Source organism: Aotus nancymaae, unplaced genomic scaffold (genome assembly GCF_030222135.1).
Source record: "Aotus nancymaae isolate 86718 unplaced genomic scaffold, 86718_ANA_hifiasm-v0.15.2.pri h1tg000057l, whole genome shotgun sequence".
Classification (NCBI taxonomy): domain Eukaryota; kingdom Metazoa; phylum Chordata; class Mammalia; order Primates; family Aotidae; genus Aotus; species Aotus nancymaae.
Genome location: NW_026988471.1, coordinates 46956680 through 46971510, shown reverse-complemented (window position 1 = coordinate 46971510; position 14831 = coordinate 46956680). Strand labels below are relative to the sequence as shown.

The window sequence follows — 14831 nt, the reverse complement described above, 5'->3', positions numbered from 1 at the left end:
TTGCTGAACCTTAAGGAGAGGAGTCTGGAGAGATACCCAGCTGGGCATCAGGGAGCCCAAGTTAACTGGATGTGGTGGCTCCATTCCCAGGCATGGCCTGGGGAGTCCACAGGCCTTTAGGAGGAGCCTAGCCTTTAGCTTCATTACACCCAACAGCGAGGGGCAGTGACAAGTAGTCTCAAAAAATGCAGAAGCAGATTTTTTGTGAAGAGATGAAGACTGAGCGGTTGTGTCCGCGTTGCCGACCTCCAGCAGCAGTCGGCTTCTGCACTTAGAACCCGGGAGTAGGAGACTCAGAATCGAATCTCTTCTCCCTCCTCCCTCCTGTTTTCAGCTTTGTGAGAAGCTGAAACGTTACCAACAAGATAGATCCTCGCTCCATGAACTCCCGTGTGTTCATTGGGAATCTCAACACTCTCGTGGTCAAGAAATCTGATGTGGAGGCAATCTTTTCGAAGTATGGCAAAATCGTGGGCTGCTCTGTTCATAAGGGCTTTGCCTTCGTTCAATATGTTAATGAGAGAAATGCCTGGGCTGCTGTAGCAGGAGAGGATGGCAGAATGATTGCTGGCCAGGTTTTAGATAGTAACCTGGCTGCAGAGCCAAGAGTGAACCGAGGAAAAGCAGATGTGAAACGATCTGCAGCGGAGATGTACGGCTCCTCTTTTGACTTGGACTATGACTTTCAACGGGATTATTATGATAGGATGTACAGTTACTCAGCACGTGTACCTCCTCCTCCTCCTATTGCTCGGGCTGTGGTGCCCTCGAAACGTCAGCGTGTATCAGGAAACACCTCACGAAGGGGCAAAAGTGGCTTCAATTCTAAGAGTGGACAGCGGGGATCTTCCAAGTCTGGAAAGTTGAAAGGAGATGACCTTCAGGCCATTAAGAAGGAACTGACCCAGATAAAACAAAAAGTGGATTCTCTCCTAGAAAACCTGGAAAAAATTGAAAAGAAACAGAGCAAACAAGCATAGAGATGAAGAATGATAAGTCAGAAGAGGAGCAGAGCAGCAGCTCCGTGAAGAAAGATGAGACTGATGTGAAGATGGAGACTGAGGGGGGTGCAGATGATTCTGCTGAGGAGGGGGACCTACTGGATGATGATGATAATGAAGATCAGGGGGATGACCAGCTGGAGTTGATCAAGGATGATGAAAAAGAGGCTGAGGAAGGAGAGGATGACAGAGAGACAGCGCCAATGGCGAGGATGACTCTTAAGCACATAGTGGGGTTTAGAAATCTTATCCCATTATTTCTTTACCTAGGCACTTGTCTAAGATCAAATTTTTCACCAGATCCTCTCCCCTAGTATCTTCAGCACATGCTCACTGTTCTCCCCATCCTTGTCCTTCCCATGTTCATTAATTCATATTTCCCTGTGCCTAGTCCCATTTTCACTTCCTTTGACGCTCCTAATAGTTTTGTTAAGTCTTATCCTGTAATTTTTGCTTTTAATTTTGATACCTCTTTATGACTTAACAACAAAAAGGATGTATGGTTTTTATCGACTGTCTCTAAAATAATCTCTTGTTATGAAGGGAGTACAGTTCTTTTCATTCATACATATGTTCAGTAGTTGCTTCCCTAACTGCAAAGGCAATCTCATTTAGTTGAGTAGCTCCTAAAAGCAGCTTTGAGTTAGAAGTATATGTGTTACACCCCAACATTAGTGTGCTGTGTGGGGCAGTTCAACACAAATGTAATGATGTGTTTTTGTGAATGAGAGTTGGCATGTCAAATGCATCCTCTAGAAAAATTATTAGTATTATACTCTTAAGATTTGTTTTCTAAAGTTGATACTGTGGGTTATTTTTGTGAACAGCCTGATGTTTGGGACCTTTTTTCTTCAAAATAAACAAGTCCTTATTAAACCAGGAATTTGGAGAAAAATCAAAAAAAAAAAAAAAATCAGAAGCAGCAGATCAGCATCCCTGGGTCCCTACATCCTATGTATAGTGTACAGAGTACCTGAAAGTTTCCAAGTGTCCTATTTGGATGATATGAAGGGGTTGAGGCCTGCCCAAATAGCCAGAATCTGGGGTCAGGATTAAGAAGCCTCAGTATGTAGTGTTGTTTTGTTCTGTTTTGCTTTTGAATCAGAGGGACACTTCTGAGACTCTGGTATGTGTGCCATGAAGAGACAAAAGACTAGATGATCAGGCAAGAGACGAGGGAGAAGGCAGAGAACACGTGGATCTGAGGCCTCCTCCCTGTGCCATAAGATCATCTACACTCCCACATACCCTAGAACATGATCTTGGAAAGGAGCAGAGAGAGGAAATGGGAAGACTGAGCATTGATGCAAACTCTTAAGTCATTCAAAAGAGATTACTTAAATGGCAGAAATGGAGATCCTATTTTGCCAGTTTAAAGATTGTTTCCTTCTCAAGGTGCTCAGTGGGTTGAGATCTTGAGGGAAAAGTTTAGCCAGTTATGGAAAAATACAGTTTTATGTCCTCTGTACAGCTGAGTAGTAGATTGTGTAAAAGTTCAACTCTGCCCCACATCTGTGGTATTAGTTGAATTACATAAATTGTTTGCCCTTTGGGTTTATGTGCTTTCTTGGTTTGCACAATATTCAGTCCCAGAATCCTTGAAGAACAAAATATCTATACACCCCTTGTGACATCATAACCCAGTCACTGATATGACTGCCTCTCTGATTCTGAGTCATCAGGCTCCACCCATGCTCTGAGGTCACCCTGGGTTCTAAAAGCATCTGGAACACCTCTGTGAGCCATCATTAAAATGCTTTGCCTACTTTCATCATCCTGACTTCACATTCTTCAGGCAAATGTGTTATAGTCTCAGATTTTTAAAAGTAATTTTCAGAGTGTTTTATTTATATTGTTTCCTATTATCCCAACAACTCTATTAGAAGAAATGGTAGCAATTCCACTTCAGAGCCAAACAATAGATGCTCAGAAGCTTAGGTGTTATTAGTCAGGGCCCAGTCCTGAAAACAGAAATGAAGCTAGATACTTCAACAGAGACATTTTAATATAGGGGATATTGATTAACAGCATTTGTACCCTGGATCTCCTCACACCAGCTTGTAAAATTCAGGGATGCCAGCTGGGCATGGTGGCTCACGTCTGTAATCCGAACACTTTGGGAGGCCGAGGTGGGTGGATCACCTGAGGTCAGGAGTTCAAGACCAGCCTGACCAACATGGTGAAACCCCGTCTCTAAAAAAAAAAAAAAAAAAAAAAAAAATTAAGGGATGCCATGTTGATAATTTAAAATTATCTATGGTGAATGATTTATATTATGGAAAGTGGCACACACTACAAATTGGTTTCTTTGTGGTTTTTGTTTTTCCAGAGAACTGGTTGTTAAATATTTACAAGCATACCACTGGTTATAGGTATTGAAGGGCCGGAAAAAAGTGAACATTGGGGTAACACAGAGATAGTCCCTGTAGAAAGCAGCTACCACACCAGGGCTGGAAAACAAGCAGAAGAGGTTAGGCTATGGAAACCTGGGAGATTAGAGGAGGGGACCCCAGAGCCTGGGCTCAGACTGGAGAGGAGGAGCGGCTGCTCCCCAGTGCTGAAACATTTGGGGGGCGTGATGACACTGGACTGGGAGTGCTGAAGAAAACTGGAGGCGAGAACCTACTGCTGATGCTAGGGTGAAGCAGACAGGGATAGCAAGGCAACAGGAAGAAGAGTATCCTCTTCCTCTCCTGTCTTGAGTCTCCCTCTATCTAGCACCCTGTCAGAGCTTCACAAGGACTAGCGGCAAATGAAAAATGTGGTTTGCAGAGTCCTAGATGCACCATCTCAAAGCCACCTACAGAAGGCAAGTTGGTGTGAAAGTCAATAGCACATTTGGTGATTTGCTCAGGTCACATAGCTTAGTAAGTGTGGTCTGTCTTGCTTCCTAGGATTTCTCAATGTCTAGATAAGCCCTTGGTATACAGCACATACTCATAAACATTTGTTGAAGGAAGGAAAGAAGGCAGACTAGACTAGCCCAGTTCTCCTGCCCACATTTAAAAGCAAGAAGAGTCCAAAATACTCTTGGATGCCCATGTTGGTGTTGAAGCACACCACAGCAACCAATATTTCTTTATATGACCCAGTTGTTTTACACTGGGGTTGTAGGAATGACATAAGGAGGTACCAAGCACAGCTTAGTGCTTTGGAGAAAAGCAGATCTGGATTCAGCCCCACTATTTTAGGAGTTGTATGGCATTGGGCTAATTTTTCAACATTTGAAGGCTTGATTGCTTCATCTATAAAAGGGAGATAGCAATGACACGAGGCTTAAATAAGGTAATCATATCTGGCATGTTTAATCCATAGTCTTTGCTACTTTTTATTTATTTGAGATGGAGTCTAACTCTGTCGCCCAGGCTGGAGTACAATGGCACTGCCCCGGCTCACTGCAACCTCCAACTCCCGGTTTCAAGCAATTCTCCTGCCTCAGCCTACCAAGTAGCTAAGATTACAAGCGCATGCCACCATGCGCGGCTAATTTTTGTATTGTTAGTAGAGACGGGGTTTCTCCATGTTGGTCAGGCTGGTCTTGAACTCCCGACCTCAGGTGATCCACCCGCCTCAGCCTCCCAAGTGCTGGGATTACAGGCGTGAGCCACCACGCCTGGCTGGTCTTTGCTGCTATTATTCTTACCTCCCTTGGAAGGGAGGGCAGATAAGCTGCCCTCTAAGGCCAGGCTGGGGCCAGTGACCCCGCTGTTCTGGGCTTTCCTCTCGTATCCCCAGAGCTGGCCAAGACCCGGCCTAGAGAAGCAGGGATGTGCCCAGGGCTGCCACAGTCCAGCCAAGAGCTGGACAATGGAGGCCAGACTGGCCGGGGCCCAGCGCTGCAGCCCAATAGCGTCTCATAAACTGCATTTGGAACCTCCAGATGGGAATCTGTGTTTCCTAACACTTTGTTCCAAAGCAGGTTTGCACCAGCCTGAAACAAACGCGGGTGTGGTGGTTCCTTACATTCAAAAGGAAACAAAAAGAAGCCAAAGAGAACTCCAGCCTCCAAGCCACAAACAACCTCTAGACCTTTCCCCAGGCAAACTGTGTGGCAAGAGAGGAGGGAGCGCCTTTGTGGCCGCCGCCGGGACTCAGGGCCTCGGAGCGCGGCGGTCTCGGGTGCTCAGGTCCATGGTCCTGAACCCCAAAGGCTACAGGGCCCCAGGGGTGGGGCTGGCGGGGTTCGCCCTGCCCAGCCGGGGCGCCAGCCAGGGAGATCGGGATGAGAGGGCGCACTGCTGGGCTCAGTCAGGCCGCGCCCCGCCCCGCCCCAGGAAGCTCCCACTCCCCCTGCCGGAATCCTGGGAATGTCGCCGCCCGGGGAAGCATCTGGCCGCCCTCTGGGCAGAGGGTGGGGTCAAACCTGGAATTTCTCGGGTGCTTTTACACAAAATCCCGGCAAAGATTTCGGCCCCGTGAAGCTGAACCCCACGTTATTGAGAAGGAAGCTGCCCACTTCTTCTCCGGGCAGCCTTTGTCACTGCCTCTTCCGATTCTCGCCGGGAGGGCGACCGCATGCTCCTTTCCCGTTTTGAAGATTTCTTCTTTGTGTCAGCGGGGGCAGTCCTTCCCGAGCTGGAAACCGAGGGACCCCGGCAGGCTTTTCCAGCTGGACTGTCGCCATCTTGTGGCAGGATTGGGTGGCCACACTGGCCCAATGGCCAGATCCGCATGCCCACAACTTTCTTGGGTCCCAAACATACCTTTCCTTCTTTCCCCATCCTGCTAGGAACTGGATTTTAAAATCACACTCCCTGAAGATAGAGTTGTGCTGTGATGTCTCTGTTCTGTCCTCTCCCAATTGCACGGCCGTGTCTTCCTAAAAGCTACCCTACTCGTTGGAGAGTCCACTGCAAGCCTCACTGAGGGGCTCTGCATTAAATCCATTAAAACCAACCTGTGGCAGGGTGCAGTGGCTCACGCCTATAATCCCAGCACTTTGGGAGGCTGAGGCAGGTGGATCACTTGAGGTCAGGAGTTTGAGACCAGCCTGGCCAACATGGAGAAACCCTGTCTCTACTAAAAATAGAAAAAATTAGCTGGGCGTGGTGGTGGGTGCCTGTAATCCCAGATACTTGGGAGACTGAGGCAGTAGGATCACTTGAGCTCAGGAGGCAGAGGTTGCAGTGAGCTGAGATCACACCACTGCACTCCAGGCTGGGCCACACAGTGACTCAGTTTAAACAACAAAAAAACCCAACCTGCAGGAGGCACCTATCCCCCACCAATTTCCCATGAGACAAACCAATGATTAAGAGGACAGAGACACACTCTGTCTTCTTCCTACTGGTTGGTGATGTTATTATACTTGAGTATTATTAAAGGACCCATGTTATTAAAGACTCCCCATTATTATTATTATTATTTAGCATTTAAAATGTATTCTGTATTTTCAAAGCACTCAAAGTCTATTATCTCCCTGGACTTTCCAAACACTGCAGAGAGGTGAGCAAGTGACAGCTTCATTTTTATAAAATAGGGAAACTGAGGCACTGTAATTAGTGAAGAGTGCATGGATTCATGAGTCAACAGTAGTCATTTCCTCCTGGTTGATTATTGTCTTACTCCAAACTGTCATAGATTCCAGTAGGTGGTAAATAGACATCCTAACTTGGCAAAAGTTTCTCTTATTCACTTTTACAATCCATTGTAATCACATTAGAAACCCAAACATAGAAGTTTTCAAACTTAAAGTTATGTGCCCATTACATTGAGCATATGGGTGATGTTATTTGTATTTTATTTTATTTTTACAAGTCAACCACAATCCATTTTTTTAAAAAGTAGGAATTCTATAATCAGTAAACCAGGCATATCTTGATTTGAAGAATGAATTGGTTTTCAAGACAAATACCTCCTTCATTTGTCACGGCATGCAGAAAAAAATGATTTAAAAAATCCATATTATTTTAAAGTCTATTATCATCTTGGAGACAAGAAAAACTATTTTCTGCTTTCCAACTTTGTTTCTTGTTTTCAAAAGAGTTTTCAGTCTTACCAGTGGGTGCACTCATATTACCACAGTATCTTAAGTTCCTTTGATAACTTAGTTTTCTCTCTGAAAGCAACAGCAAAATAAGTAATTTTGTTCTGTCTATAGAAAGCAGTGACATGACACACTCCTCTCACCTAGCCTCCTCAAAAAGAAAAGCATCCTCGAAAAGAAAAGTCATTTTGGATGTCTCCAGTGGAAAGGTTTGGGTTTAAATTTGGAGCAGGGTCAGAGTTGAGACAAAGGAAGTTTTTGAGAGACCTGTCCTAGCTGCTAAGATCAGTCTAGGCTCTGAACTTAGCAAAGCTAGAAAAATTGAGCAAGTTTGTCCTTGGACTCCTATACAACTTTAAGTGAGCTTCTCTTTTTATGCAGTTCTCACCAATAATAATAATAATAAATTCTGAATGTCCAGTTTAAGAAAGTTGTTTGTTGGTTTGGGGAGTCAGGTTAGCTGTCTCAGCTTCTTTTATTTATTCATATCATTCATTCACTCAGAAGGAACGTATTTATAAATTATATTAATCAATGGCTACTTTTTATGGGCCTATGACAAGCAAGGCACTTTAGATTAATTATTCCTATGCCGCAATCCTTCAAAGTAGATTCTCAGTATTCCCACATTACTGGTGAGGAATGCAAAGTTCAAATAACCCCCTCACAGTTGCACAGCTAGAGGGAGAGCTGGGATGGGTCTATAAAGCTGCAACTCCTGTACACACAGAAATATGAAGCTTACTTTTGTGCTTTGGAAACCTTCAGGTAGAGAAACAAGACTAAGAAGTGTGAATGGTAAATAGGAAATAGAGAGTTAAAAAATAATGAAAAGTGATAAAATATTGCTCTGTAGGGAAAGGGCCCTGTGTGTTCAGCCAACATTTATTGTGTCTGTAAAGTGGACTCTTACAGGGCCAGCCCAGCTCAGTTTGTCAACCAGCCCTTGAGCTTCATCTTTTTGTCCTCTGACTTTAGGCCACCTAGCTAAGGTGGGAGAGGGCAACTAGCTGATGGAGAAGCTCATGACTTCCTAAACTCTTTCAGACTCCTTCAACTTCCAGGTAATGGAGAAACAGGTTCTTCAGGAAGACCCCAGCCTTTGCTGCATACAAAGAGAACCCAAAGCCCTAGGCAGTCCTAGTGGGAAAACAGAAATGTAGATGCTTACTAGTTTGGTAAGCAGGAATTTTTCAGGGCAGTACAGTATACACTGAATAAGAAAAGGGTGACACAACAGGGGAAGAGGCAATTTCCACTCAACTACAAGATTAAGAAATTAGAAGGAAATTGATAGGCAATATGAAATAATGTTTGAGACTCTCTCTCTGGAGCCAGGCCATCAGGATTGCAGTCCCAGTCCCATCACTTCATATTAATAGCTGTGTGACCTGGGTCAGTTATTTGCCCCTTCTGTGACTCAGTTTCTTCATCTATAAATGAGGGTGATCCCACCTCATAAGATTGATGTGAGGATTACATGAATTAATGCATATGCTTAGAGCAATGTCTGATCTATGGTAAACATAATGCAAATGCTAGTATTTATAATCTTTGTAGTTCTTGAATTGAATTTGTTGACTAAAAATAACTTTTCAATCAAATATATATGGGCTCCTATCCCTGCTGTGTGTTCTGGGTAACTTACCCAATCACCCTGAGCTTCAGTTTTCCCCATCTGTAAACAGGGTAATAACACCACCTTGCAGGAGCATTGTGAAGATTAAATAACATGCATGGAGATAATCATCATAGTATTGATCATACAGTAATGGCTCAATAAATTCCCATTTCCTTCTTAACTTAATTTAGCATTAGTGAACATTTTTGGTGTGTTTATTGATAGGAAAAGAATAGTTCAAATGAAAATATGAGCCTGGGCACGGTGGCTCATGCCTGTCATCCCAGCACTTTGGGAGGTCAAGGTGGGTGGATTACCTGAGGTCAGGAGTTCGAGACCAGCCTGGCTAACATGGTGAAACTCCGTCTCTACTAAAAATACAAAAATTAGCCAGGTGTGGTGGCGCATGCCTGTAGTTCCAGCTACTCGGGAGGCTGAGGCAGAAGAATTGCTTAAACCTGGGAGGCAGAGGTTACAGTTAGCCAAGATTGTGCCACTATACTCCAGCCTGGGCTACAGAGTGAGACTCTGAATAAAAAAAAAAAAAAAAGAAAGAAAGAAAGAAAAGAAGGAAGAAAGGAAGGGAAGGAAGAAAAGAAAAAATATGAATAAACATATAATTAAACTGTATAAAGTAGAGTTTACAGTTAAAAAGAGCACCCTGTGGTTTATAGGGAATGTCATGAGTACCTAGTTATAAAATGGCAGCCAAGCAGGGCTGTTCCTCAGGAACACTGTGAGGCACATTAACAGCAAGTCTACTCCTCCTTTTCTGTGCAATTTTTGGTCAGTTTCAGTCTTGCCTTAGCTTCAAACTGCCTGAGGGCAGGAGCTTCCCGACAGTGGAGTTGGTGAGGAAAGAGACTTGGAATGACGCACCAAAGGGTCACAGTGCTCATAGTTGTTGCTTAAGTGCCTTTCTTTTCCTCTGAAGCCAGGTCAGAGGGGCTGCAGCAGGGGCTGAGGTGGGCACTCTCAGAAGCAGTGGGCTGGGGTGGAGGTAGTGCATCCTTGCTCCTCAGAGTGCGGTTCCCAGCTTTGGCAGCAAGGGCAGCCTCAACAGCCTCAATGAACTTGTTAGAAATGCAGAATCTCAGGTCTCACCTCAGACCTATGGAACCAGAATATGTGTTTGAACAAGATTCTTGGGAGATTTAGATGCATGTGAAAATTTAAGAAGCCCTGAGCTGGAGCTTACGAAGCCCACTGTAGCCATTAAACAGATGCTGGGATTGACATACTTTAAATATTATGTCTTGTCTTCATTTCGTCTTTCCTGAATCTACAGTGTGCTTTATAAATGAAAAAGGCAATGGCCTACTATGGAGAGAGTACCCACTTTAATTGATTGGAACCCTCAAGAGGCTGAGAAGTAAGAGATGATTCAGATGACAAGTGAAACTCACTTCAGTGGCAAGCATAGAAGACTGTGATCTATCAGTCAGGCATGTTTATAGGGGACCTTCTGTGTGCCAGGCACTTACTGTGTGCAAGCACTGTGGATGATGCAAGGAAATGGCATGGTGCCATAGGAAGTCCTGCCCTGGTAGTACTCAGAAGATACGGGTTCTTGTCCAAACCTCACTTTTCAGCAGCTGGGCAATTCCCCTTACCCTTCGGCCTCTGCATTTCCCATCTGAAAAGTAGGTCAGATGAGAGGACCCAAAATGCCCATCACCTCTAAAGAGATGTGATTCTAATAGCTCTAGTCTCATATCCTTGGTGTAATTGGGTAGATAAAATGATTTTAAATGATTACACATGAAACTGAGGGCAACCCAGGACAGGATGTGATTAAGAGCTGAGCTGTGTGGAGTTGGCAGCGCAGGGAGCACTGACTCCTGGAAGCTGTATTTGAAGCGCAGAAGTGTCTGGAATCTCTATAAACTCCTCCTCCCCTGGCTTCCAGAGCCTCTACGGAGGCGGGCGGGGGGCGGGGAGGCCGGCGGGGGGCCGGATGGACTTTCACACTTGGTCACTAGGTGTCGCTGTGATGATGTGAAATCTATGGCTGGCAGGGAGGCTTACAGGGAAAACCTTCGTAGCCCCTCCGGGTAAAGAAGCTAGGCTGGCTTCCAGACTAGAAACACAAGTTTCTGAGTGCTGAGGGGCTCCGAGCACAGGGTTGACTTAGGTCCAAGTAGGAACCAGTGCATACGTTCCACCCTGCCCAGGCTGGCTCAGATGACATGAAAGTAAGAATGTCAGCAGAAGGCACATAACAGAGCCCACCTACACACACACACACACACACACACACACACACACACGTGCGCACATGCACACACACACACTTTTCAGACATCAGAGTGTCAGGGACCTCCCTAATCACACTAGGTCTCTCCACCATGTTCTGAGCTCTGCTCCTCTGCGCCTCACTTGCCCTGTATATAGATAGTAAGGAATTTGAACCCAAATCAGAAGCACTTCCTCCACAGATCTCATCCCAGAAGAGTTTTGCTTCAGCAGTCGAGATAGGAGGCTTCAGGACAAGCCTGAGGCCCTAGCTTGGTCACTCTGTCTGGAGGTGAGCAGTGTTTGTTCCAGACCTACCAGTGCTGTTCAACATTCTGACCCATGCTATTTCCCTGGAAAAGGGCTTGTGTGGAGGGAGAAAAGTAGTGCTGATTAAGGCTCCACTGTGCCACACTCAGGGATATGCACTTTACACATATCTCTCATGAGCTCGCTTCCCCCGCACTGCTTCCACTACCCACTCCCGCCCTGCTCCTAAAGCACAGCGTAGCCAAAAGCCTTCCTTCTTCTGAGGAAATAACCAGCAGTTACTAGCATAGAACTTAGAGCCCCCACGCCTTGGTCATTCTCGCTTCTGTTTCTTGATACCATGTGATAATGTGTGTGTCATTTCATCTTTCTGAGCCTCAATTCCCACATCTCTAAAATACAGGTATTAACTTCATACCTTACAAGGTTGTTTAAGCATGCTGTGCAGCTTGTAAGATGCTGTACAAATAAAAACCAATTATTAATTTTTTGATTTCTTACAGTTTTTTTTATACATATATATTGTTTAATAATATTTTCTTTATTTACAAGTTAGAATCAACAAAGACAGTCCAGGAGACCAAATGGGGAGATGACTGAAACCCCCAGGGCTCCAAATGGAGCAAAGGAAAAGGGAAAACAAGAGTAGGAAAAAAATGTCAATGTAAAAAAAACCTCCCCTTTCTTCCCTCCCCATGGAGGCTGAGGGGACCAAGGCCCTACCCTCCCCCCAGCCTTACCTAGCTTAAAATAAATTAGAACAAACAACCTCAAAACAGGGCCTTTAGAAGTGAACAGGGCAGCTATGACCTCAGGTAACTCCAGATCAGGGGCTTTGCACACTTCCACCCTGTACCCCCTTGCCCTGCCTGTCATTTTGAATGGGGGGGTCTGTATCTAAGAGATCACTCCCCAATGGGGCCTCATGAGAATTCAATCTTATTTTGTCCATGTCCCTCCTTCAGTAAATGTCCTTCTATCCCTCCCCCACTGCAGAGCCAGCTCTCCTAGAGAGGGGCAGGGGGGTAAGATGAAGAAGTCACAGCAAAGGGGAAAGGGGTGGGTGGGGCAGGGTGGTCTAGGGGTCCGGTCCTGCGGAGTCTTCCTGCCCCATATGGACTGGCCCCTTAGCCTGAATCGGATTCACTGGCGTCTGAAGACGATGATGAAGAGGAGGAGCTGGAATCTGAGCTGGAGCTGGAAGCGCTGAGGCGTGACACTGCTACTTGCTGTGCAGAGGATGACTCTGTTTTCTCACTTTCTTTCTTGGGGGGATTTTTAGTGGAATTGAGCTGTCCGCTGACATCTCGTAACCGCTTTTCTAATTCCGACTTTTTCTCCAAAGCGAGATCTTCCTTAGTCTTTCCCACAGACTTCTTAATGGTATAAGCCTTCTGGGGTTTCTTATGTAGGCAGGAAAGGACATAGCGCTCAAGCTCTCTAAGTGTGGATGGCTTGAGTGTTTCAAAATCAATCTCAATCTCTTCTGGGTTTGAATGACATAAAGAAGATGGCTCCTTGGTTTGGATTATGTGCACAACTTGGACCAGCTTCTCTTGAGGTAATCTCTTGATGTCCAGGCTCAGCTGCCACTTTTCGTTGTAACTCATGGGCCTGCTCTCTTCCTCCTCCTCTGAATCATAACCTGTAGGCAGGGCAGGTGGGGCTGTCTGTGTGGCCTTTTTGGGGAGGCTGGTGCCGCAGCCTCCAGAAGGTCCAAAGCCAGAAGGGCTTAAAGCAGTATTGCCACCTCCACTGCCACTTGTTTTCTTGGACTTCTTGGGCTGAGGTGGGCAGGGTGCCTGAAGCCCCTTGTCATCTTCATCGGCCCCAGCTCGTTCTCGATGCTTCTCTGCCTTCCGTTTCTTTTTCTCTCGTTTCTCTCTTTTCCTCTTGGGCTTGGATATTGGACCCTGGGACAGAGCAGCCAGTTGTTCATGTACTGCCCGAAGCTGTTCCTGCAGTTCTGCCAAGCGATGAGCCCTTTCTTCCTCTGAGTCTGAGCTTTCACTCTCTTCTTCCTCAGAGGAGCTCTCACTGCTACTTTCATCAGTGGAGGACTCTGAAGATGATTTGGCCAAGCCAGGGGGCATGGCAGTAGAGACTGGTAAAGGCCCTGGTTCCAGTGGTTCGTCTGGCATCTTGGCATAACAGAGCTCAAATACATTCTGTAGCTTTTGTGCCATTTTCACAACATCGTCATCTGGGGGATTGTACTTGTAGCAGTTGGAGAACATAAGCCATAGGTCAGCAGCAAACTCCTGTGCATGCCGGTAATCACGGTTCTGCATCTTCTGCTTGACAGTGCTGAGGTCCATAGGGTGCTTAATGATGTCATGGTAGTCATGCAGGCCAAGTGCAGAAGCGTCCACTGGTTTATAGAAAGGCCAAGCATAGGCAGCATGCTTCTTAGAGAGTAACTCCTTCAAAATGTCATTGCAATGCTTTAATTGTTCTGAAAGCTTTCCTTTCCTAGAGCTCTGGTGGTGTTGCTGAGTGTCAGGCAAATCTTTGCGTGGGGGCCTGATGGGGTGACCACTCTCTCTACGCATAGGGGGAAGCCGTGCTGCCTTAGGCTTAAGACTCCCAGAAGGGCTAGCTGGGGAATCAGGAGCCAGGATGGCTGTAGGTGTAGGGGTGGTAATATCTGCCTTCCTCTTTACACCTTTCTTCTTGGCAAGGGGCTGCGCTGGAGGAGCTGCAGTAACAGCAGTGAGTGGGGGTCCAGCAGAGTGCAGGGACTTGAGAAGTGGAGAGGAAATGACTGATGGGTGGGGAATGTTGAGGACAGTGGTAGGCATATCAGGTGGTGGAGTATACCGGGCTGTGTGTGACACAGAAGAGACAGCAGACACCTGATGGGCACTGGTAACACTGCCCTGGAGTGCTGCCAACTTGGCCCCCTTCTTGTGGCTATTTTTAGGGATGGTCACCACCAGCTCTTGTTCCTCTTGTGGCATTGATGCAACTTTCTGTAGGAAGATCTTTTCCAGCACTTGTGCCATTAGGACAATATCATCAGTGGGATTGTTGTAAATGTAACAGTTGGTGAACATGCTATTAAAATCTTCCATACACTCTGAGACAGTCCAATAATAATTGTTTTCAAGTCTCCTCTTAATAGTACCCATGTCCATAGGCTGTTTTATAATTTTGTGGTAATCCGGTAGACCCAGTTTGACAGCATCTACAGGCTGCCGGAATGGCCATGCAAACTCATGTTTCCACAGAGCCTTCATCACTACCTTGTGTAGGTATTGCAACTGGTTGGTAACTCGTCCTGGCTTTTTGAGATTGGACACCTCCGGCGGTGGTGGGATGGCAGAGGTCAGTTGCAAAGCAGGCACCGAAGCCATTGTGGGGCTCTCAAATCCCTCATGTAAGAGGGAAGACTTTCGAATCCTTTTCCCTGGCGCCGCTGCTTCTGGGCCCAGCCCCAGCAATCCTGCATTCCCTTCCCCAGGGAGCTTGTTGTGAGGACTCACGTTTTGCAGCATCTCAGCCGAGGAAAGTCTGGATGGCCTCAGTTCCCCTCACTGCCTGGCCGGGTCCAGCATCACCCGGTAAGTGGGTGGGAGGCCATTGCTCTTGGCCCTCCAGGGGACAAACCCCTTCCCCACCGGTAGGAAAGCAGTGACTTCGGGGCCTCGCAGAGATCTTCGGACAGCTTGGCACACTCTGCAGACAGCGAACAGCAAGAAAATGGCGGCAGCCTCAG

General features: G+C 46.2%; 1 protein-coding gene and 1 pseudogene across 1 annotated transcript; one reads left to right on the top strand and one right to left on the bottom strand.

The window, feature by feature from the left end:
- Nucleotides 1-489: 489 nt before the first annotated feature.
- LOC105731846 (heterogeneous nuclear ribonucleoproteins C1/C2-like) lies at nucleotides 490-1291 on the top strand (annotated as a pseudogene).
- A 10949-nt stretch (nucleotides 1292-12240) lies between these two features.
- LOC135269724 (bromodomain-containing protein 2-like) lies at nucleotides 12241-14610 on the bottom strand. The gene has a single exon (XM_064364279.1). The coding sequence runs from the start codon at nucleotides 14608-14610 to the stop codon at nucleotides 12241-12243; it is 2370 nt and encodes a 789-aa protein (XP_064220349.1).
- Between the last annotated feature and the right edge of the window lie 221 nt (nucleotides 14611-14831).